The 21,728-nt window shown below is 46.4% G+C and overlaps 2 protein-coding genes across 2 annotated transcripts; one reads left to right on the top strand and one right to left on the bottom strand.

The window, feature by feature from the left end:
* Nucleotides 1-337: 337 nt before the first annotated feature.
* Nucleotides 338-8,665, top strand: ism2b (isthmin 2b). Its single transcript, XM_084700099.1, is given in 8 exon segments — nucleotides 338-923; nucleotides 3,705-3,857; nucleotides 3,990-4,121; nucleotides 4,371-4,484; nucleotides 4,487-4,706; nucleotides 6,133-6,273; nucleotides 6,529-6,597; nucleotides 6,702-8,665. Coding segments are annotated over 8 exon segments (1,479 nt in total). The 5' UTR covers nucleotides 338-791; the 3' UTR covers nucleotides 7,220-8,665.
* Nucleotides 8,666-14,153: 5,488 nt separating this feature from the next.
* Nucleotides 14,154-18,052, bottom strand: pcare2 (photoreceptor cilium actin regulator 2). The gene is made up of 2 exons (XM_084699204.1): nucleotides 15,435-18,052; nucleotides 14,154-14,289 (listed from the first exon to the last, which is right to left on the bottom strand). Exons 1-2 carry the CDS (start codon nucleotides 18,050-18,052, stop codon nucleotides 14,154-14,156), a joined length of 2,754 nt encoding a protein of 917 aa, XP_084555330.1.
* Between the last annotated feature and the right edge of the window lie 3,676 nt (nucleotides 18,053-21,728).

Below are 21,728 nucleotides of genomic sequence, written 5' to 3'. Positions count from 1 at the left end.
TCTTTGGGTTGAAAATAACACACTTTAAGCCATGTTGTTGCAAATTTGCTGTCCATGCAGTTCAAACAAAGAATAAAATCGGCATTTCTTTGTATCGGGTTCTTTAAAGTGTCTTTTATACACACAGAGAGACAGTGTTGACAATATACCCGAATGAGTGAAAATGTGTGGATTTGCATCTATCTGCAGTGACCTCCTCTCGCTCTCGGGCTGCCACCAGAAGCGACGGTCTCTGGGATGCGTAACCTGCGTGGATAACGCGCTTCAAGTCGGGTATTAAAGCGTCAGAGTTGAAACGCGTACGGCGTCTACTCCAGATGTTGATGTATTGGAAGAAACCACCCACCCATGGTGAAATGAGTCGGCGCATCCTTAAGTAGTTGAATAAACGTGCAGCGGTGCAGACGGGAGAACTGTGTGGGCACTTTGAAGGATTTGGTACTTATAGCTCTCATTAGCTTGTTTGGGTAAACTTGAAGAGCGACAGTACCGAGCTAAGCGCGCGGCACTGGCAGATCAGAGAAACTACGTTGAGATTTGTGGCGAGAGTTGGTGCGGGTAGTGCGTCGGGCACCCTAGGACATAAGAGCGCATCTATTTAAATTTGAGACCTCAGGTCTGCCCGATGTCAAAATTTCACTCATCCAGAAACAGCTACCCACTAGAGAAGAGATGAAAGCGAGAGAACAACTTTTCTACCACCAAAAAATCGAGAACTAAAGAAATTGTTGGCTTGTTCTGAGGACTCGCAGATTCTACCGGTTAGCCCTGAGTGGTCCCGTCTGTGGAGAATGTGTAATCTCGGCGGGAAGATCTTGATGCTTTTCCTTGTCTTTCTAATACTTTTACTTAATTCCGTTCGTGGGTTTCCCACGAAGCACAATAATGTTGCAAGTAAGATGAACAACGGAGTGTCGTTACAGGTAAGAACACGTACTATACATTGCGTTATAGTATTATATATAACATGCATCTAGATTCCATCTATCATAGAATATGTATTTAGATGAGCTTACTTTTGTGTTATTTTTCGCAGGTGTGAATATTCGTATAATTCACACTACTTTTTACGTTAGTTTTCATGTTAAAAATGGTACTTCTGTGACAAACATACACATCTCTGTTTTTATTGAACACCTCATGACTATCATGATTCACAGGCCAACAAACACACACACACAGTGACGTGAATTTTTCTGGTCCAAATCAGAATAAGAGAAAGAAGACAAGCCAGGGAGAGATATGCTCTTACACCCTAACTTTGAACCTCTGTTTCCTGTGTCATGTTGTACTGGATGCTTCTTTAAGTTGATCTATTTAGGCTTGAGAGAGAAAGAGAGAGAGAAGGAGAGAAAGAGAAAGCAACAAAGAAAGAGAACAAGAAACAGAGGGAAAAGATAGAGAGACAGAGAAAGAGAGAGAAGAGTTACAACATACTGGGGTAAAGGATTGTGCGTTCTGGGCTAAGATTGGACCCATGCTATACAACTTTCTCACTGACCAGGTGGATGTGGTTGGAGGGAGTAGGGAGGGGGCAAAGGAGGGGGAGGTCAGAGGGTGTGATAGGAGCAGGATGTTAGAGTGGGGAGGTTAGAGAGGAGGGAGGGGTGAGAGAGTGGAGGGTTGGGAAGAAGGGGAGGTTGGAGAGGGGGAATGGGTGGGAGGAGGGGGAGAGGGGGGAGGGTGTGATAAGTCCTTAGTACAGTACAGTACAGCAGCACAACAGCGAGGGCCTTACATAACCAGGACAAGCCCTCAGCAGCTCTCACACTGGAACAAGGTCAGAGGTCGTTTCTCCCATTGTTTACGTTGGAGCTTTTCTGTGTTAATGTGGAATTTCCTGTTGTTGGTTTCCTTCATCTCGGAGTGAGGGGAGGTTGGAGTGTGCGTGCCCCCACCCCTTCTCCCGCTCTCTATCCGTCCTACAAGTTTGCTCTTTGTTTTTACTTTTTTTCCATGTTTGGGAGGGAGGGCGGAGGCGATCAAAGAGGCCTCATGGTTTATTGTTCTTCTGTAATGGTTTGGAAACAGCCAAGTGTAGAGCCCCTTTGATATATCTGTGGCCACATAAATCAGGGCTGCTACGCCACTTAGCCCCCCCATGTGACCCGACTCCCCTGCCCGACCCCTTCACCAACCCCCCAACCACCCCCACCATGACCTTACCCCCTTCTACCACCATCCCCAATCCCTCCTCCGCCATATTTACCCCCCCCCCCCACCACCACCCTGACTCCTGAACAGCGCTGTGGCCGTTGTGACTACATCAACCTCCTCTCTCAGCTGAATGTGTGTCACTGTCAGCCCTAAATGGACCCCAAGTTCACTGAATGTAGTGTCCAGATTAGTCAAAAGAAGGGATGAGGAAAGTCTGGTGTTCCTAACGTTGGTGTCCATAGCAATGCTCCTGGAAACGCTAATGAATCAGACCGGAAGGAAGCCTCCGAAATTCATTCAGCCAAATCATAGTTTGACAGGCTTCTCGTCCATCCATCTGCCATCATTTGGTCTCATGGTTCTGGCGTGACAGCAAGCCGGAACGCTTTGTTCCAGGTTCTCGAACATCGCAAACTTCTCAACCGTTTTGTCACACGTAAAGGGTTTTGTCTCTCAGCTTCATTGTGTTAAATGCCACCATACTGCAGACCTGACAATGATGCAGCCCCAGGTCTTAGCTCCTGCCATGTTGTTGGGCTGTTTTGTTGAGCTGTAGAGACAGTACAGGAAGGAGAGGGCTGGTTTGAATAAAATTACTGAATTGTATTTGTTTGGCAAACACTCTTATCCAAAGCGACATACATCTACAACTGAGCTAGACTAACCCCCCCCCCCCCCCCCCCAGACCTCTGGATAGCGTTCACTCATAACTCCAAGGATATGATTTCTTCACCCTACAGTCTTCCAAGCCTCTAGCCCCAACTATTCCGTCAGTCAGGATGTATGAACCTTGACCTTTGACCTCTGCCTGACTGTGAGAAGGACGTGGCAGAGGACGAAAGGTCACAGAGCAGGTTCTGGTAGTCAGGACAATCCACCCAAAGGTCCCAAGCAGCCCCCCGATCTCCTCCAGCCTCCCTCACCCCCCCCAGCCTAACCCAGACTCCCTTAGGCTCCCTCACCCTCCCCCCAGCCTCCGCCAGTCACCCCCCCAGCCCCTCTCATTAGAATGGGACATCCTGGCACAGACTTGTCTTTGTCGAAGGCCTGGGTGCCACAGTTGCTGTGGGAAAACAGAGACATGTCCGGGGGTTGGTCAGTTGGTCACTATCCTCAATGTTTTTAAGAGCCCCAGTTTGGAAAAAAACTCCTGCGTTTACTGGCCCAAGTATCATATCTATTTCTGGATTCATTAAGCCAGTCATTACACTGACCATCAAACAGGTTGCTAGGGTGTGTTGGTCCACCCAGCTACATACCAGTAGTTATTTTCCCCTGAGTCATCACTGGGCTGTCATTACTGCTCACACACGACACAACGATCTGCCTTGCACATGTCTCAGCAGATTACACAGCCTCTAGACTCCCTTTGATCTTCATCATAATACAAACCGTTCCTCCTCTCTGACCGCCAAAATATCATCGAACTGTCTACTTCTGATCCGTGATCTCCTGCTGTACCGTCTACATGCCCTATTTGTGCATTGGTTTGGATACAAGCATCTGTTCCAGGGAATCAAATGGGATCATTTTCTTTTTTTCGGCAGGCACATCAGCTCCACCACAACAGGGTCCTTCACAACTCCCAAGTGTTGGAGCAGCAGAACCAGGTGGAGCAACAAAACCAGGTGCAGACTCTGCTCCCAGAGGGCCACGGGCCGCAGAGGCGCTGGTCCCCACCCCCGCACCACCCCCTGGGGGCTCTGCCTCCGCCCCCCTCCCAGCACCACCCCCTGAGAGCCCTGCCCCAGCCTCCTGCGAACCCCCTGGAGGTCATATCCCCACCCCACCCCCTGGGGGCCCAGCCCCAGCTCCCCTCCCACCCATTGGAGGTCCTGCCCCCTCCCCACCTCCTGGGAGTCCGACCTCCGCCCGAGGAGGAGAACAAACCCTTCGTCCTGGACCTCAAGAACTTTCCAGACCTGGCCAACGCTGACATCAACTCCCAGAACCCCAACATACAGGTGACCCAAGTGGAAAAAGAGCATACTGAAATCAAATTCAAATGTATTAAATGACAGCGTGCTTAATCCAAATTCACATACTTAATGACAACTTTAATATGATATATGTTTGTACATTTCCTCTCTGAGAGGAAGAGAGAGCGAGAAGGAGAGACAGATAGGTAGGCTAGAGCTCAATGGTTACAGTGTATGACTGCAGAACAAATGCAAACATCTCATCTCCCTTCTTGCTCTCCTGTTTCCTCTCAGGTGACCATTGAAGTGGTGGACGACCCTCAAATGGAGGTGGAGATAGATCTAGCCAAGGATAAAGACTGGCTCTCCTCCTCCTCCTCTTCCTCCTCCTCCTCCATGGTGGAGCTTCTGGGGGGAAGAAATTGTTTTGGCCTCTGTTCTGGGGCTACACGGACGCCGACTCCAACGAAGACGGCACAGGTCGCTCAGGTCTGGAGGACGTGACTGAGGAGGAGCAGGAGGAGGATTACCCCCTGGAGTACGGCAGCGAGGAGCCCCTTCCCAGCCAGGGGGCGGAGGACTGGGACAGTGACTGGAATGAGGGCTGGGACGCTCCGCAGAGCTACTACGGTAAGAATCACTGACGGAGCTTACTGATGATGACCTACACACTCGTTGAGGTCAGGGGCACTTCTAAATCAACAGTCTTGGACATTTAGAAGTTTAACTGTTTGAGAATGTCTGAGGTGCATTAAGAGAGAACAAGTTTGAGGAGAAAGAGAGGAAGAAGAAGAAAGAGAGACAGAGAGAGAGAGAGAGAGAGAAAGATAGAGAGAGAGAGAGAAAGAGAGAGGGGAGGAAGAAAAGAGACTAATGGTGTGAGAGAGACAGAGAGAGAGACAAAGTGAGAGAGAGTGAGAGAGAGAGAGAGAGAGAGAGAGAGAGAGAGAGAGAGAGAGAGAGAGAGAGAGAGAGAGATTGACTTAGAGGGTGAGCAGAGAAAGAGTGTCAGCGCTCGACCGTCAGGGTATTGTTGGATCGGGGGGCCTTTGAAGTCGACACTGGTCCTGCTTGCTGCAGAGGCCGGCCTTTTGAAGATGGGCCCGACAAACTCGTTAATGGCAGCCGGAGCCAGAGGCTGTTCCCCAGGACTAAACAGCCCACTGCCTGCGGACAATTAGAGGGCAGATTGGGAACAGGGAATGACAGGGGCCTTTCGGGCTTTGCCTTTCATCCTCCGGGCCCCAGACCCCGCCAGCCCTCCACGGCCGGCCCTTTTGAGCTGGTTCAAGAATTCAGAGGGCTTTCAGGGCACAACATTGCGCCTCTATTGTTGTTTTTTCTTAATTCTCGTTCACTCTGGTGGGAAAAAGAGCAGCGTGCCTTCATTTCTGACTGCACAGATCCACTGCGAGAGGGATGAGAGGCGAAGAGGAGGGGTGAGGGGAGAGCAGGGGAGAGGAGAAGAGAGGAGGGGAGAGGGGGATGAGGGGAGAGGAGGGGGGAGGAGGGGAGAGGAGGGGGGAGAGGAGAAGAGAGGAGGGGACAGGGGGATGAGGGGAGAGGAGGGGGGAGGAGGGGAGAGGAGGGGGAGAGGAGAAGAGAGGAGGGGACAGGGGGATGAGGGGAGAGGAGAGGCACAAAAGGAGAGAACGGGAAGGGAGAGGAGGGGTGAGGAGAGAGGATGGGGTCAGAGGAGAGGGAGGAGAAGAGAGTACAACAGACGAGAGGAGAGAAGAGAGGGAGGGGGAGAGAGCCGCACAATAAAGGGAAGAAGGGGAGGGTACAGATAGCAGCGGGGGAAGGGAGGGAGAGGGGGGAGGAGGACGAGAGGGAACACGCAGCACATTCCCCAATCCATGAATCTCAAATCTTAAATGGCACCATGCTTTGTCATAAAGCAGTCAGTCAAATCCAGGCTTGCAGAACCATAAACATATAGTGACAAGACAACAGGACAGACGGGTAAAAAAACGAAATCTGGTTACATGAATGTGACAACAGAAGAAATCAATTCAATGAAGTGAAGATGACGTGTTGCTTGCTGTCCCTGCAGAGAAGGAGGAGATGGAGGAGTGGACCAGCTGGACTCCTTGCTCGGCCACCTGTGGGCACGGAGAGAGGAAGAGAACGAGGCCCTGTGGGTTCTCCTGCACGCTGACTGAGGCGTCCAGGTGTGATGTGGAGGCCTGTCCAGGTGAGCTCCCAACCAGGAGACTGCTTCATGAACCTGGTCTTCAATCAGCAAATGCTTTTATCCAAGCGACATACAAAGAGTGCATACACAAAGTACAGCAGAAAATCAGATTCAAAGCGCCTAGTTCTAACAGTAGTTCTGTGATCAGAGGAATAATCTGTATTTACCAGGCATTCTGTATTTACACTGTGATGGGACCACATCTCAGCTACGTGGCACCGTGCATTAACAATATATCTGGTGTTTTCCTGACAGACGCTGTGAACACAGTGGTGGAGCCCTTCCCCTTCGAGATGGAGAACGGAACGGAACCCTTCGGCACAGGTAACCACGGGCAAGCACATTACAAACAACAACAACATCAAAATGACCTTCGAACCCTGACGTGTGCGACGCTTTGCCCCCTGTGTCCTCCCCCCCCCCCCCAGATGTGGACAGCTGTGAGAAGTGGCTCAACTGCAAGAGCGACTTCCTGCAGAGGTACCTGCGCCAGGTGCTGTCTGAGCTGCCGGCCTGCCCCTGCTCTCACCCCTCCGCCTCCGCCTACACCGTGGTCAGCATCTACGACGAGCAGCAAGGCCGCGCCTTCCGTTGGCGCGACGCCAGCGGCCCCAAGGAGCGCCTGGACGTCTACAAACCGTCGGCGAGGAGCTGCATCCGCTCGGCCCTCTCCGGCGACGTGACGACCCTCGCCGCACAGCACTGTTGCTACGACGACCGCGGGCGCCTGATCACGAGGGGGAAGGGCGCGGGAACGCCCAACCTCATCAGCACCGAGTTCTCCCCCGACCTGCACTTCAAGGTGGACGTTCTCCCGTGGATCCTGTGCAAGGGGGACTGGAGCCGGTTCCACGCCGTGAGACCCCCCAACAAGGGCCCTGGCTGCCCGGAGAACCCGCACGAGGACGTGTTTATGAACGAGCTGGAGGAGGCCAGGGAGTACTGAGGTGCCAAAACATACCACCAGCACCCAGCAGGGCGGAGCCAGGGGGCCTGGGCCCAATCCTAACTTGAGATGGGAGATGTCGGCGTGCAGACGTGTGTGGTTTTATCCCTGTGTGAGACGAGAGTGGAGAAGGGGTTTCCCCTCAAGTTAGGATTTGGTGCAGCGTCTCTCTTCCAGAGCCTTCATGGAACGGAAAGAGAACCAACCAGAAGAAGCCGTGTCATAACACTCACCGACCTGCCACGCCTCATCATGATCGCCTTCTGAGTGTCGCTGTCTGATACCGTAATTCTGTGTGCATGTAAGCATGGCCCTCCATTGCTAGCTTTCTGTCAGTGTTTTGGTATTTTCGTGGCTGGCCAATATGATCTTACTATGTGGAACTAAAGCATGATGTGATATGACGTGATGTAAATGTAGGAAGTTGAGGGGGAAAATGTAAAATTCTAACTATAATGATTTACTATGCTGCTAAGAGGAAGGGATGATTGAGAAAATCTGAAGGGGCCGGTTAGGATTGAACCAACCAACCAGTCCAATGCGACTGCCATTTCAGTCAAGATAAACCAACATCTGAGAAGAAAAGACGTTGGTACTCAGTGTTCTGAACGCATGGAGCCATTTTGGGCGTTTCTACAGTTTTCTCAGGGGCACTGACAGTGATGAAGACTAGTCCTTACTTTACCTGTGGACCACTGTTAGAGCAACCAGCTTGTACGTTCTCATCAACGGAACACAGAGGTCACAGAGAGATGAGAGGATGAGAACGTTAGCCGTGTTAGGATAATGAAACAATGCTCTTTTGTTTGTGGTTTTTGAAAGAAATGTAAACGTTGATATTAAATGCACCGGCAATCACGGTTGAATATTCTGTTCACAGCTATTGAAACCGTTGGCTTCATGTTTGTGCTCAAAACCTCTTTCAGGAATTCTATTTTGAAATGTACTGCAAGTATGCTTTACATTTTGAAATGTAAGTTTTCAAAAGAAGGCACTTTATTTAATATACACTATATATAAATGCATATGAATGATATACCGTATGTATGAATATAAAATGTACCCATGTTAAGTCATTTGTTTATATTAGTGTTTTTGTGAAGGGAAAACTCGCCAGAAATACTCTATTAACTTTGTAAAAGTATGTACGAAAATGGTTTGTCATTATATTTTGTGATTTCTGAAAACTAGTATTACATATGATCTTGTACAGTATTTATTTGTGTTTTTTGTTGTTGTTTTTTTTTTAAGTATATTGAAGCTTTGAAACGATACCACATGGTGCCCTGCTGGGACTGAGGACTGCGGGCGTCTGCCGTCAAAAGGGAAACCACTTGCCTCACATCGCTCCAGCAGCACAATCACCTGTCCTTTTATCTTTACTAAAGTGCTCTATGAACATGTTGTGACAGTTACGATGAAGAATATAAAATATGTTGCATTCATTGTGTGTCTCACTTGGAAGTGTCCTTATTCCACACTGGTCTCAAGACATCCTCGTTATACAAAAGTGAAAATTGCGAACATAAAAAGACCTAGACGTTCTTCAGTGTAACTTGAGACAGGCCCGTTTCAACCTTAATGTTGTTACTTTAATATGTAGTGTTGTGCAGAGACCTATGCGAGCCGGAAGGAGGCTGTCTTGTTCAGTGTTGTGGCCCAGGAGGAGTTGTACTTTCCTGGGTTCTGGTGACTGTGTTGGTGCCTCTGTCTGGTCTGGAACCAGAAACACCCAGACACCATAACACATTGTTCCTTCAGGGCACCAAGCCTCCACACACCACTAGAAATCTGGCTCCAATAACGCTTCATAAATATCAACTCTATGGCAGAATGTTTTTATTTTACCATGTGGTGTTTATTCTCTGACTGAGAGCTCCTATCTGATAGCCCTGTTGGAGGCAGACAAAGATACATGGATGAAAAATGTTGTATGGATATCCCCATTGGTGGGAGAGTTAAAAGTGAAGTTTGGTGTGAAGGGTATAGAAGTCAAGTTATAAGTGGAGAGAGACAGAAGTGGAGAGAGTCAGTTAGAAGTGATGAGTGTCAGAAGTGTAGTGTCATGGCAAAAAAGCTGAGCTGGCCTCCCTTTCTCAATGAGAACAACCTCAGAAACATCCTCGGCTAACTGGCAAGTTTTTGAGTAACATGATCTGCTGTCATTACACCACAGACTAAAGAACACAGCGACAGGAATAGGAAGACTGGGCTTTTAGTCCAGATGTTTCACTGCTGGAACCAGGGTCTGGATGTGACTTGAAGGGTTAGTGTAGCTATATCAAATGAGATGGGTGGAGTTCAGTAGTGGAGCTTTCAATAGCAGATCAAAAGGTTGGGGGTTCAAATCCCCCATGTGTGTCAGTTTGGATACAAAAAATTGTTAAATGTATCAAGTACGAATTCAGACTTCAAAAGGTCCCTTATAAAGGGTGGACAGACATCATTGCATCATTGTTTGTGATTTATAAAAATCCTTGTGTTATAATGAAGTTAATGTCTGTGGAGAGGAGACTTAAACAGCCAACAGTTTACTCACAGCTGCTATCTATAGCCCAAGCATCTCTCAGCTCTAGGCTATTCTGAACACAATCATCAATCTGCCTGTATACTCTTATACAGAGATTAAATAACATAGATTACAGGGTCAGAGGTCAGATTTACGCAAATCCATAGGCTTAAGTAACACACATACCCTGTGGTTCCTAAACTGTCAGTCTGTACACTGGCTTTCTTTTTGGTCTCTTTGACCTGTTGGAAGAGAAGAAAAAAACTAGATGAAAGAGAGAGAGCGAGTGAGAGACAGCAGAAGAGATGTCTTCAGCAGAACATTAGGGGACTTTGAGAGAAAGAGAGAGCACACAGTGTGTAGTGCTACAGTGTTGTAGTGATTCATAAGTTGACTGCAGATGAGCACCCAATGCAATGCAGCCAGACAGATGTTGACCACATTGGAGGTGGAGGATAACAGATAAATGCGTCCAGATGTGTTGAGAGAACAGAGGCGGAGGAAAACACTCCGAAGAACACATGAAAAGACCAAAGACATTTCGAGACTGGCTAAATGTTTTTATCTCAAATCTTGAGTGAGGAAAGAGGTGGTTTTTTCAACTGAATTTCTTTGCCAAAGTGTCAAAGTGAAGATAAGAATTGAAAAGAATGCTGACAGAATCTCACTGAAAACCACCTTATAGCAGTTATCAGACAAATGTCTAGTTCCCAAGTGGAAAAAGGGTATACTTAAATCTAATCTGAATGTGTTAAATGAGAGCTTCCTAAATAATTGGATGGGTTCTTAAAATGTACTCATTTTTTGTAATTACATAGTGACAACTTTAATATTGGTAATACATTGTAAGTATGCTTTTGGTGGAAAAAGATTTTGCACATTGCTGGTTCCCTGCTTCCCTGCGTCAGAGCTCTCCAGGCCCAGAGCCAGGTTCTGGTGGTTTCACATGTGTTTATTCTTCCTGGCCGACAGGAATATGAGATTTCCTCTGTGTGAACCGCAGAGAACCAGTCCTGCCTCACGTCTTCCAGCATCGCCCACTGTGACCCCTAGCCACTCAGAGAACATGTGTTACACACAGGCCCACACACACGCTACACACACATAATTAAACACACACGCACACATACAAACACTCACCCATACACAAACACATGCATAACACAAACACACAGCTGTAGACAAACACACTCACACACAGGTTTGTTTCACCATCGTTGTGAGGACCCATTCACTGCCATCATGAATCGTGTTATCTCTAACTTCTCTAACCTCAACCCTTAATGTAATTCTAACCCCCTAGAAATAACACTTGAAGTTGTGGGTACCAACTTCACCAAAAACATTTCTTAGTTTACTATCCTTGTGGGGACTGTTTACGAACGCACACACAGTTAAGATGTCTTGTTGTTGTAGAGAAACCATTGACTGTTTTGTGGATTGAAGAAAGATATCCACCAACCACAGCAATGCTGAGCAGTATAATCCTTATATGGCACGGCAATATCCTAGGAAGGCTCAACCAAAACACAAAAATTCCTCTCTGGAATGAGACTCGCTTTTATTGAACAACAATATTATGTTGGTGCCTCTGTCCTGCAGGAGGCTTGATTTCCATCTCTATCTGTAATGTCATCTCAGGGGCCTCCAATACAATACCCAGGGACTCAGTCTGGCCTAGGGGGAGGCAGAACTACGGCCAGACAACATCCAACAGTCCCTCCAGCGTATACACTGAGCTCAGACCCAGGACAAAATAAATGATTACTGCATATTTTACTGCCTCTAAGAATGCAGACTATTGATATTGTTAAAAATAACTTGTATAGGTGTGGAACTGGGTGAATTGGGTTTCTCGAAAGACATAAACATTACACCTTTTATTCATTTAGCAAACGCTTTCAACCTAAGTGACATGAAAACATAGCATTTAGAAAGTACAGCAGCAGATGAAAGATCAGAAGTGCATGGTTCTATTTCAGAGTCTTAGGAGTGGTCTAGATTTACTAACCACATCGCAAAGTAATGTATCCCACTTCTCAGCTAAGTGAACACAAATAGCTAGTAGTATTTTAGGTGTCGAGGATAAGTGTAGAAATATAATTTCATGTTTCAGGCCTGGTTTCTAGGCATAGCAAGCGAGAACATTGAATGAGAAATCATTGCACCTTAGATTACTTTGTGAGATGAACCATTGGAAGGAAAACGCACAAGACATAGAGCAACACCTGCTGGCGAAAACTTTGCAACACTGGAGAACACCGGGACTTCAATCTCTTGTCTTGTCTGTGGGTGTTTATCTGTATATTTGTGTATTATCTGAGTGTCTATGTCTCTGAGGCTATTATCAGGTTAGTTGTCCGTGTACGTGTCGTGTACAAATCATCTCCTGACATGTATACCATCTACAATTAATGACCCAAATGCATAAAACTAGATAAGGGCATTGCTCAATCATCCGCGTGCATTCCACTGTGCCACAATGTTTTGTTTAAAGATCATTTGGTTTTGTCAGAACTCGTAAAGTCAAGCGAAATAATCGAATTAATTAGGCCTACTTGCTTTGTTATTAATTAATCAATCAATATATCAGGGAATGATCAGTCATGCAGTGCGAATGTAATGATTTGACGTGCTAATTACATGCCTACGACAGCCACAGATACCGGATATTTTAATTGTTATTGTCAAAGCATTCTATAATGATTGTTGTCAGGATGTGAAGATATTTTTTGCAAATATAACACAAGTGCTATAAAAATGATTTACCATCCCTAATTTTAACTCAAGCATTTTTGTACTTTGAACACATTGTAGCGTAATGCCGCTAGCCTTCGAAAAGTTTGCTCAACAGTTAGGCCTAATTGTCTTTTCCAGTTAAATACCTAAGTTCCCCACTATAATCTTTAATCAGTCATCGAATTGCCAACATAGCATATATGTCCACACTGCCTCTATTTTCTACACATATCAGCAGCCTTCTCTTTTATTTGCAATGTTCACGAGCATCGCTGCTCTCATTGTCTGTAGAAACGCTATTTCAAATGATATCTTTAACTGGTGTGTCTCTTCATATCCGTTAGCTCCCCCAATTACACCATCGGGACCGGTGATGTTGGAGCTCAGCTGGAAGAGTGTAATTGTATTGCTAAGAATGCCCGTTCCTTTGGCAACTAGGGCTAGACCAGGCGGAGGATACGAGGGGCGGTTCTACCTACGCAATTCTACGCTTGGTGTGTCATCTCGGAAGTTATATTGAGTCATGGAGGTATTCCCTTCCAAGTAAACCACGTCTGACTGAGTGTGGTGACAAATAGCCTAGAGATCGCGGCCATGAACTCTGGATGGGTGGAATAGTAACTGGATTCGAAGTTTAGAGAGAACTCAAATTTACACTCATAAGATTCCGGAGCACAATGCATGAAAACACTATAGTGCAACAAGTGCGTGACATAGCCTATCTATGATTCATCTTTCATTCCAAGCTATTTTTACAGAGCTGGGATACGAATATGTGATGCTCATCCAGTTTCATTGAACTGAAAGTTGGTACAGAAAGTTGACATCAATTTTTCGCCCCTTCATGAATCTAAAGTTAATTGTTATCAGTAGGCCTACGACCAAATAAATCATTCTTGTTGTAGGCTACCGAAGAACCGACCTCTGAATCTGATGGTAGCCTACGTTTATCACTGGGCCATGCGCAGAAATACCTTCATGTGGTTAGTTTCGCACGTTAGTGTAATCAAATAGTTAATATAAGTTATTTGGTGTAATGACTATCCCGGAAATAGCATATTGCATACGTATTAACATGTTGCTGGTCTACTGCTTGACATTTAGCTTCTCAGTCCGTGAACCACAGTTACGTGTTTTATTGGGAACCATCCAATGTAAAAAACAAACAAAAACACAAAGATTGACTAAACAAATATACCATGTCATGATTGATAAGAAAACCAATAATGTAAATCAACAAGAATAGTTCAAAAACACATTACATAAAAACTAGACATGGGCTACTTCACGCCCATATTTATGATATCAGTTTTTTGTTGCTTAATGCATGCGTTAAATGGAAGGTACAGTACACTCAACACCCTTAAAACAAACAATCCAGAAATAAGAATGTTTCTGTAAATTTCCAAATTTTCTATAGAACCAATCATTATTGGATCATTATCAGTATCATGTTAGTGTGTTCACATAATTAGCATACTTAAAAAGATAATACAATCATTTATCCGAAGTAAGACAAATATATATTTTTACAAGGTATTTGCATAAGACAATTTGAGTGAGGTAAAGTGCATGTACCTAAAACACTTTCATAGAATAAGCTCTTTTGCTTTTAAACTGTAGAAAGGGAATGAAAAAAAAGAGAAAGGGTATTAGCTTCAGAGTCTGGCTAATCCATAATCCCCCCTATGCTCCCTCCCCATCCTCCAATTCCCTGTGCATATTCTGGACTGCCATGCTCTGCTCTGTGTTCAAGGCTGTTGGAGAAATGCCTTTTGTATCTGATTGGTTGTCCCCTTCTGTCACTGTAATGACGTTCATCCTATGAGAAAGAAGCAGAGAAGAGGTTTTGGTCCATGAGGAGATTATGTGGGGCAGCGGGCCAGAGACCCAAGATCTATTTCTCCCAACTGTTCCAGGGGAGTGGGGAAAGACAGCTAATCTACTCAGGAATAGATATGGCAGGTGGCTTCTCTCAGGGGGGGATGTAGCTAAGGGCAGTTGGGTAACCTGCTAATGGAAACAAACTACTTTGGCTTTAAGTTGTTGTGAGGGTGCTTGAGCCTATGGATGACAAACAACCCTTGAATGCAATGTCAATACTCTTAACCTGATTTGATCCACTAATTCTGACTAATGACCTTGTATACATAAATTCAATCAGTTAGTATTTTTTAATTCACACTATAAGAAGATGAAATGCTCAGACACACTTGTCTCATACATTAGTGGAAGTTACAACATTTACAACCTTATTATTCCATTTTTACTGTGTGTGTTCATGGAAACAATGCTAGCAGAATATTTCTATGGAACATTATATTGAAACAAAAATGGTGTATAGAACTATATATAAGAAGGGCATTTATTTGACTTCTGTTGAAAGATACATGGATTTCTTTTAATGTGTTTCAATGTGGGCCCATAGTATGATCAATAATTCTGTGGTATAAGTTAATCATTGTGGGGTTAAATGGCATGCCTGGTATCATCTACACCAGCGGTCCCCAACCTTTTTTGCGCCACGGACCGGTTTAATGTTGCAATATTTTCACGGACCGGCCTTTAAGGCATACAAACGGTGGCATTTTCTAAATACAATAATAAACGTGAATCCACTGTGTACTCTTATGCAACTTTATTAGCAGCGGCCTCGTAACATCGTGCCAACAACATAACATGAATCCTCTCTGCCCTTATTATGTCCATGTCTCTGCGGCTCTGCCCCGCTCTGCCCCAAACACTCTCTGGTCGCTATGGTAATATTTAAACATGCCTTCAAAATAAGACGCAACACAAAAACAAATATTTAAGGTGCATGAAAAATACATTTATTTTTATTTTTTATAAAACTGAAATAATGTAATTATTTATTCTTTCTCTGCGGACCGGTACCAAATGACCGGTACCGGTCCGCGGCCCGGGGGTTGGGGACCGCTGATCTACACAGACGACACGCATGCTCACCTGTTGTATGCTGTAGGGTTAGTGTTGTTGCTGTGACAAGGGCCAGTTCCTTCGGTCAGGCTGGGCCTTCTGTCAGACTGGGTTCGTCTGGCAGTCTGTGACCCGCGGGTGGGCATTCGTCCCCTGGAGGATTCCTCCCAGGGTCTTGGGAGGGTGGAGGTGTCGGAAGAGGTCTGTCTATTCTGACTGAACACTGAGCGGGCATCATAGAAAGACATGGAGCTGTTCTCTTCACAGCTGGTGCCCCTTGCCCATGTTAAGACCCTGGGAGAGGTTGGGCGTGAGGGTTGGGATGAAGAGGTGGGCTGGTTTTTGTAGGCTGGGGGGCTGGGTATTCTGTAGTGCACAGAAGGACAGGAGGGTGGTAGGCGGACTCTGGACACAGGTGGGGTGGTGGGCGGTAGAGTGCTGTAGTAGGCCTCCACCTCACAGTAGTCATCACTCCCCTGTCTCACCCCAGCTCTGAGGGGAGGGGGCCCTCTGAGGCCTCGCTCTGCCGCTCTTACTGGGGACTCAGCGGCATTGCGTAGGTGGATGATTTTGCGGGCCTGTCTGTAGAGGCTAGCAGCCTGCTCTTTCCCAGGATCCTGCTCTTCGTCAGGCAGCAGCTCTGGACCCTGGGACCCCGCCACAGCGTCCTGCCTGACAGGGCGAGCAGGTGACATACTGAGGGAGCTGCGCCTTACAGTGCTGCGGTTAGGCAGCACCGTCACATGCTGCATGGAGGCCCTCAGCCGCTGGGACGCACTGCTCCGTTGGCGTGATCTGTGCCCACCCTTCCTCTCCTCCTCCGGCCCCTCATCCTCCCCGGTGTTCTCCTCTGTGCTCTGGAAGGAGTTGTCCATCAGAACCTCCAGGGGAGGAGGGGGGAGGCTGTCCACGTCCACATCCTCTCTGGCTTCCACATGCCAGCCGTTGTTGTTGTTATTATCATTGTTGACGAGGCTCTGCTCCCCCATGCCTATGTTGGGTAAGAAAGGAGTCCCACTCTTCCTTGGCCCCCGGATGTTTGGAGGTATATTGGCCAGGCTTTGGCCGGGTCGGCCGTCCACCCCATTGCTAAAGGTGTTTATCAATCTTCTGACTGAGTTGCGGCCTGGGGGATGGGGTACTAAGGCTGGTAACTGGTTTGATGATTGGTTTCCCTTAAGGTTGCCTTTAAGTGCATGTCTAACCGCTGACCCTGAGGAATGACTTCTCAGCCCAGCCCTGTGCAGAGCATAGTTGGCCCCTCCTTCTGCTCTGTCCGCCATCTTCTTCATGCGCTGATCCAAGTCTTTCTGGCTCTTTTGCAGCTCCAGGAGGGCGTGTACACATTCTGTGGACTGTAAGCGTTGCAGTCTAGCCGGCCTGGCTGAGGGGGCAGCAGTGAGGGGGCGCCTGGGCAGCTGGTTGTGACCTTGCTGTGGGGGCGAAGGGAGGAAAGGCTGACTGGGATCTGGTGGGGAAGAATTTGACCTTTTCCTTCCTGACCTCTCAACCTCATCTTCCTCCTCCTCTTCATCCTCGTCATCGTCATCTTCCTCCTCCTCCTCACATTCGGTAGTGGGACATTGGGGTGTGCTGCGAGTGTTTCCCCCAGACCCAGAGCTCCCCCGGTGGTGCCGGTGTCGGTCCGAGCCCGGCAGAGACTCGTTCTCTCCTCCAATGCCACTGTCCTCGCTGTGAAGGGCAGAGTCCTCCGGGCTGGACTTCCTCCTAGCTGCCGCCTCCACACGGGCAAGCACTTGTGTCAGCCGTCCCTCTGCTGCCCGCTTGGCCTGTAGCCTTTCCCCTAGAAGCTTGGAGAGAGAGTCAAAGTACTCCACTGCCTCTTCCAGAGCAGTGTCTCCCAGGCCTTGTACTGAGCTCCCCACCAGCCTCATCTTCTCTGTGGAGTGCTGGAGCATCTGCTGCAGGAGGTCTGGAGGTGGGTAGGATGGGTTAGCTGTGGGCTTAGTGGGCATAAGAGGTAAGGCCCTCTTCCCAGAAGGCCAGGCCATGTGGTCACCGTGCTCTGTCAGCATCTGCTCTCCCTCATCCGCCATCTCCTCCAGGGCCTGGTTGACCTCCTCAAAGCGCATCACAATGGCTGTCATCATGGGCTGCAAGGAGAGTTGTGTCTGGGTGGCCTGGTCCAGCAGTCCTAGCAGCGTCTCATATTTGGAGATATTGGGGTTCAAGTAAGCATAGGCTGCCTGGTGGGCTTTCACCATATGTACAGGTAGGTCCACCTTGGTGTGTACAATGGAGGACTTCCTCTCCTTTTCTCTTCGTCTGCCCTGTTTGAGGCCCTTTATTTTTCTTTTCTTTTCTACCTTTTTCATCTGCATCCCCATTGCTAAAGACTCCGACTGTATGTCCCTCCCCTCTGACTTCAAGTTGACCTCTATTTCAGAGTTGCCCCTTGAAGTGGATACGATGGCTGTGCCAAGGGCTACATCAGGTGCTTCAGCTGGCCTCGGGGGCTCTTCCTTAGCTGGCAATGGAAGGTCATTTGCTCCCTCATTGGTGCCCAAGCAGTGTCTCTCTTTCTCTCCAGGCTTCAGGTGGAGTTGGTCCTCTGTGGCCGAGGGGAGAGCTCTGTGAGGGCCTGCCACCCCTGTAAACAGCTGACCCTTCGATGGGGAACAGCCCATTGTTTAGTTAAGAAGCTGTGGAATGCAAAATAGTTTCCCTTCCGTAGGGATCCAAATGAGGCAAACAAAATAAAATATTATCTTAATAAGTAAGAGAAGTTGTTTTCCTCCATCCAACAAGTCTCTCCTCTTTGCTTGTGTCGAGGAAGTTGTCAATGATGTAAAAACGTCAGTTAAGTCTCTTCATTAGTGTCCTCTCCAGTCGATTCAAATGTCAGTTTTTATGTTTGTTTCTTTTTTCTCCAGGGTTTCTTGAAAACACAGTTTGGTCCAGGCTTCTCAAACAGCGTAACGTCTTACCTGTGACACAGACCTTGCGAGACTGAGGAGCTGAAAGGATAAAGGAGGATTTGAAGTTCCTTCTTCTCTCTCACTGAGCATGCACAGATGGTCACATTAAGCATAACACACAAGCACACACACACACACACATACAAACACATAAGACTTTAAGCTCTTTGAGGTAATCAGGGGCCCAGTTTGTCAGGTGTCTTTTTTAGCCTCTTCCGTGGCATGTCACAGGAAAGTTCATAGTCAACAACAGGGTTGAAACTCAGCCTGAAAATACATCTTCTCACATATTTTTTGTAGATTTGTTCCAAAGATTTCGTTTTGTCAAACAGACCTTATTTGACTAACCCTAACCTTAATCCTTGTTGTACTTCATAGTGACTTATGTTTCATAGTAACTAGTAACATTGTATGGTGAACTGAGCCTGGTGGCCCCACGGCTAATGCTCACTGTCTTAAGACAGTGACAGACCACCCCTTAATCCAAACCACCCTCTGACAGGTGCACATACTGTTGTTTGTTAAAACTGGAAAACACTGTCCCTGGAACAGATGGAGCTTTGCTTGGCAGACTGGCATTTGATCCAGTGACGCATTTCCATTCAATCATTGAACTGCATAGCCGTTTTGAATACATGATATGTATTGGCTTTTAAGAGATTGCCATATGGCTGCCATGTACATTCAAGGTGAAGTATGTTTTGGAAATAAAACCTAATATACTCACATTAAGATTGACAGTCAGTGTGTGGTGAGGACATGCATCTTTAGCACCTCTCGCTGTGTTTAGTACAGTAATAACTGTGGTTGGCACTTATGTAACAGTTATCAGCAACACTCACCACATGTTTAACTATTCCAAACTCTAGCTTTAGATGAGCTTGGGTCAACTTCCCAGGTGTGTCCCAAAACAATGTTCTTTAGTTACAGGTTAAGTTAAAGATTAACCATCTTAATTTGGTGGAGGAGGATATTTTAACACAGATCTTTTGTCTTAAGCTTATGGCTGTTATGTTGTGTTTCATAATGGCTGGATTTGATGGGTTTCTGACCCAGATCCGGAGATTTCCACTATTGAATGTTTCTGTTATTTTGTCAAATAACTTGTGCAAAAATATTTGACTTTAATGGTACCTTGTCAGCTAAACATAATGAAATAGCTTCTTCTTTGTGTTGAAGAATATTATGAATATTTTCATCATGAAGTGTAGTGTGTCACATTGTTCGTACTTCATAGATCCTCCATCTATATTTTAAGGAAACATCAAAGGTCCCCTATAGTAAAAAATAAATGATTTGTATATGTTTTCACAGGATCTGTTGGTGCTTTAGCCTCAGATGCAGGGCCGGCGTTTGCTATAGGCGAACTAGGCACCCGCCTAGGGCGCCATGAGGAGGGGGGCGCCAAATACCGAAGTGCGTCCATTAATTAACCGTCCCGCACCACCAGTAGAGGGTGCCGAGGCGGGGTGGGGGGGTGTCTCTCCGTTTTGCGCTCCCGGGGGGGGGGGGGGGGGCGGCTGTTGAAACATCCTGCCCAGGGCGGCAAAGGTACTCGTGCCGGCCCTGCTCAGATGAGTCCTTTAAAGGTCACATGACATGAAAACTTCACTTCAGGAGGTTATTTAACGTTAATATGAGTTCCCCTTGCCTGCCTTTGGTCCCCCAGTGGCTAGAATTTTCGATAAGTGTAAACCAAGCCCTGGGTGTTCTTCTCTGCCTTTGAGAAAATTAAGGCTCAAACGCTCTGTTTGAAAATCTCCTCCTTGTGACGTCACAAGGAGCCTCTGCACAACCAGTAGCCTATCTTAATTTTATTTTTGCTGGAAATGAGCCGACACAACCTCTCAAGGTTTTGCATGTCTGCGCCAAACATTTCAGCCACCACTGTTTCCTTAACTTGAGCCAATACAAAGTTGGCCTTGCTGACCGTCTGAAATTAGCAGTGTTGTACGCTTCGTTGTTATGTGGATAACGTTCTGCTGTTGGTGTTATGGCGCGCGCGATATGCGCCTTTCCCCACGTTGAAATGACTGAGTGTGCAGCTCTGCAAACCAGGGTTATCAGATGAGAATGGGCAAATTCGAGTCATCTTACAGCAACGGGACTACGAGCCATTGCGATACATCCACTTTAAACATTAACGCATGGTGCCACCTCTCTCCTCCTCATTTAGCATTTAAAGCTACAGACACAGAAACAGCGCGTTCAGAGGAAAGCTCATTGTGGGACTACTCTTAGTGGCTATAATTCTGAACCAAGGCTGAATTTTGGGAAAGAGACTTCAGATACAGTATTAGGGGACCTTTAAGGCCTATGTAAAATCATAAAAAAACAGTATTTCATGTGACCTTTAATCAATGATATCAACTTGTGAAGGTCAGCCAACTGGTGCTTGTTGTTGCCAGATAGTGGGAAGGTGCCACCACCTAGTGGTAAAGTTTAGAAAAATACTGGATTATATATGATTTAATGTGGCAACAAATAGGCCTAATGAAAAACAACAACAAATTACTTCATAATACTAAACAAAGTAAAGAACTTTCATATCCAATGATGTGCCGGTAAGTATTGGGGCCACCCAGACAAAATGGTAATAAATCTTGCCTAGGTCGCCAAATGTACTTGGACCGCTACTGGCTGGCACGTGTACTTCTACGTAATCAGTTTCTAACACATCCTGTCTTCTAAGGAACCTCTAGCTTGTGGTTTCTGTATGCAAACAGTTTCTAACACATCCTGTCCAAGAGTTTCTAACACATCCTGTCCAAATACACATGCAAACAGTTACGAATACATCCTGTCTAAATACAAATTCTATTCAGTATATTTAATATTCAAACAAAGCTTCCTATGGAAGCTTTGACATAACCGATTTATTTAGCCTTTAGTTACATGGCTAGAGACAAACAATACAGTTTTGTTTGCAACCGTTTTTTTGTTTGAATATCGTTATCATCTCAATATGGTGTGTTAATGTGTTTAAACTCACGACTTGTAAAAATACATACATTGTCTTTTTTATGACAGTGTTAAAAGTGTGGAGGAGTGTTCTTTTTACTCGTTGAATGTTTATAGGTCCACTTTCATGAAATAGACCCAATATAACCTGGTGTTAAATTAACACTTGCTTTGGGTATAAGGGGGAAAAGCTTTACTTGGGTAGAAAAAAACAGTGAAGCAAGATGTTGGGTGTAGCAGGTGTGTCGTTGGTTTTCTTTTGTCGTCATCCTTGTACAGAGAAGTGAGAGGTGTGGCCTCAGCGTTGTACGGAAGAACCAAAAAGACCAGAAAGACCAGACTCTCTTTGTTCAGTTTACAAGAAAGAAAAGATATTTGCATACACCCATTGCTAAGTTAGTGAGGAAGAGGGAAAGTGAAAGAC

The sequence above is a fragment of the Hypomesus nipponensis genome, chromosome 6, assembly GCF_054491055.1.
Source record: "Hypomesus nipponensis isolate SF chromosome 6, ASM5449105v1, whole genome shotgun sequence".
NCBI classification, from domain to species: domain Eukaryota; kingdom Metazoa; phylum Chordata; class Actinopteri; order Osmeriformes; family Osmeridae; genus Hypomesus; species Hypomesus nipponensis.
Note: the sequence above shows the minus strand (reverse complement) of the source record. Positions and strands in the feature narration are given on the sequence as shown.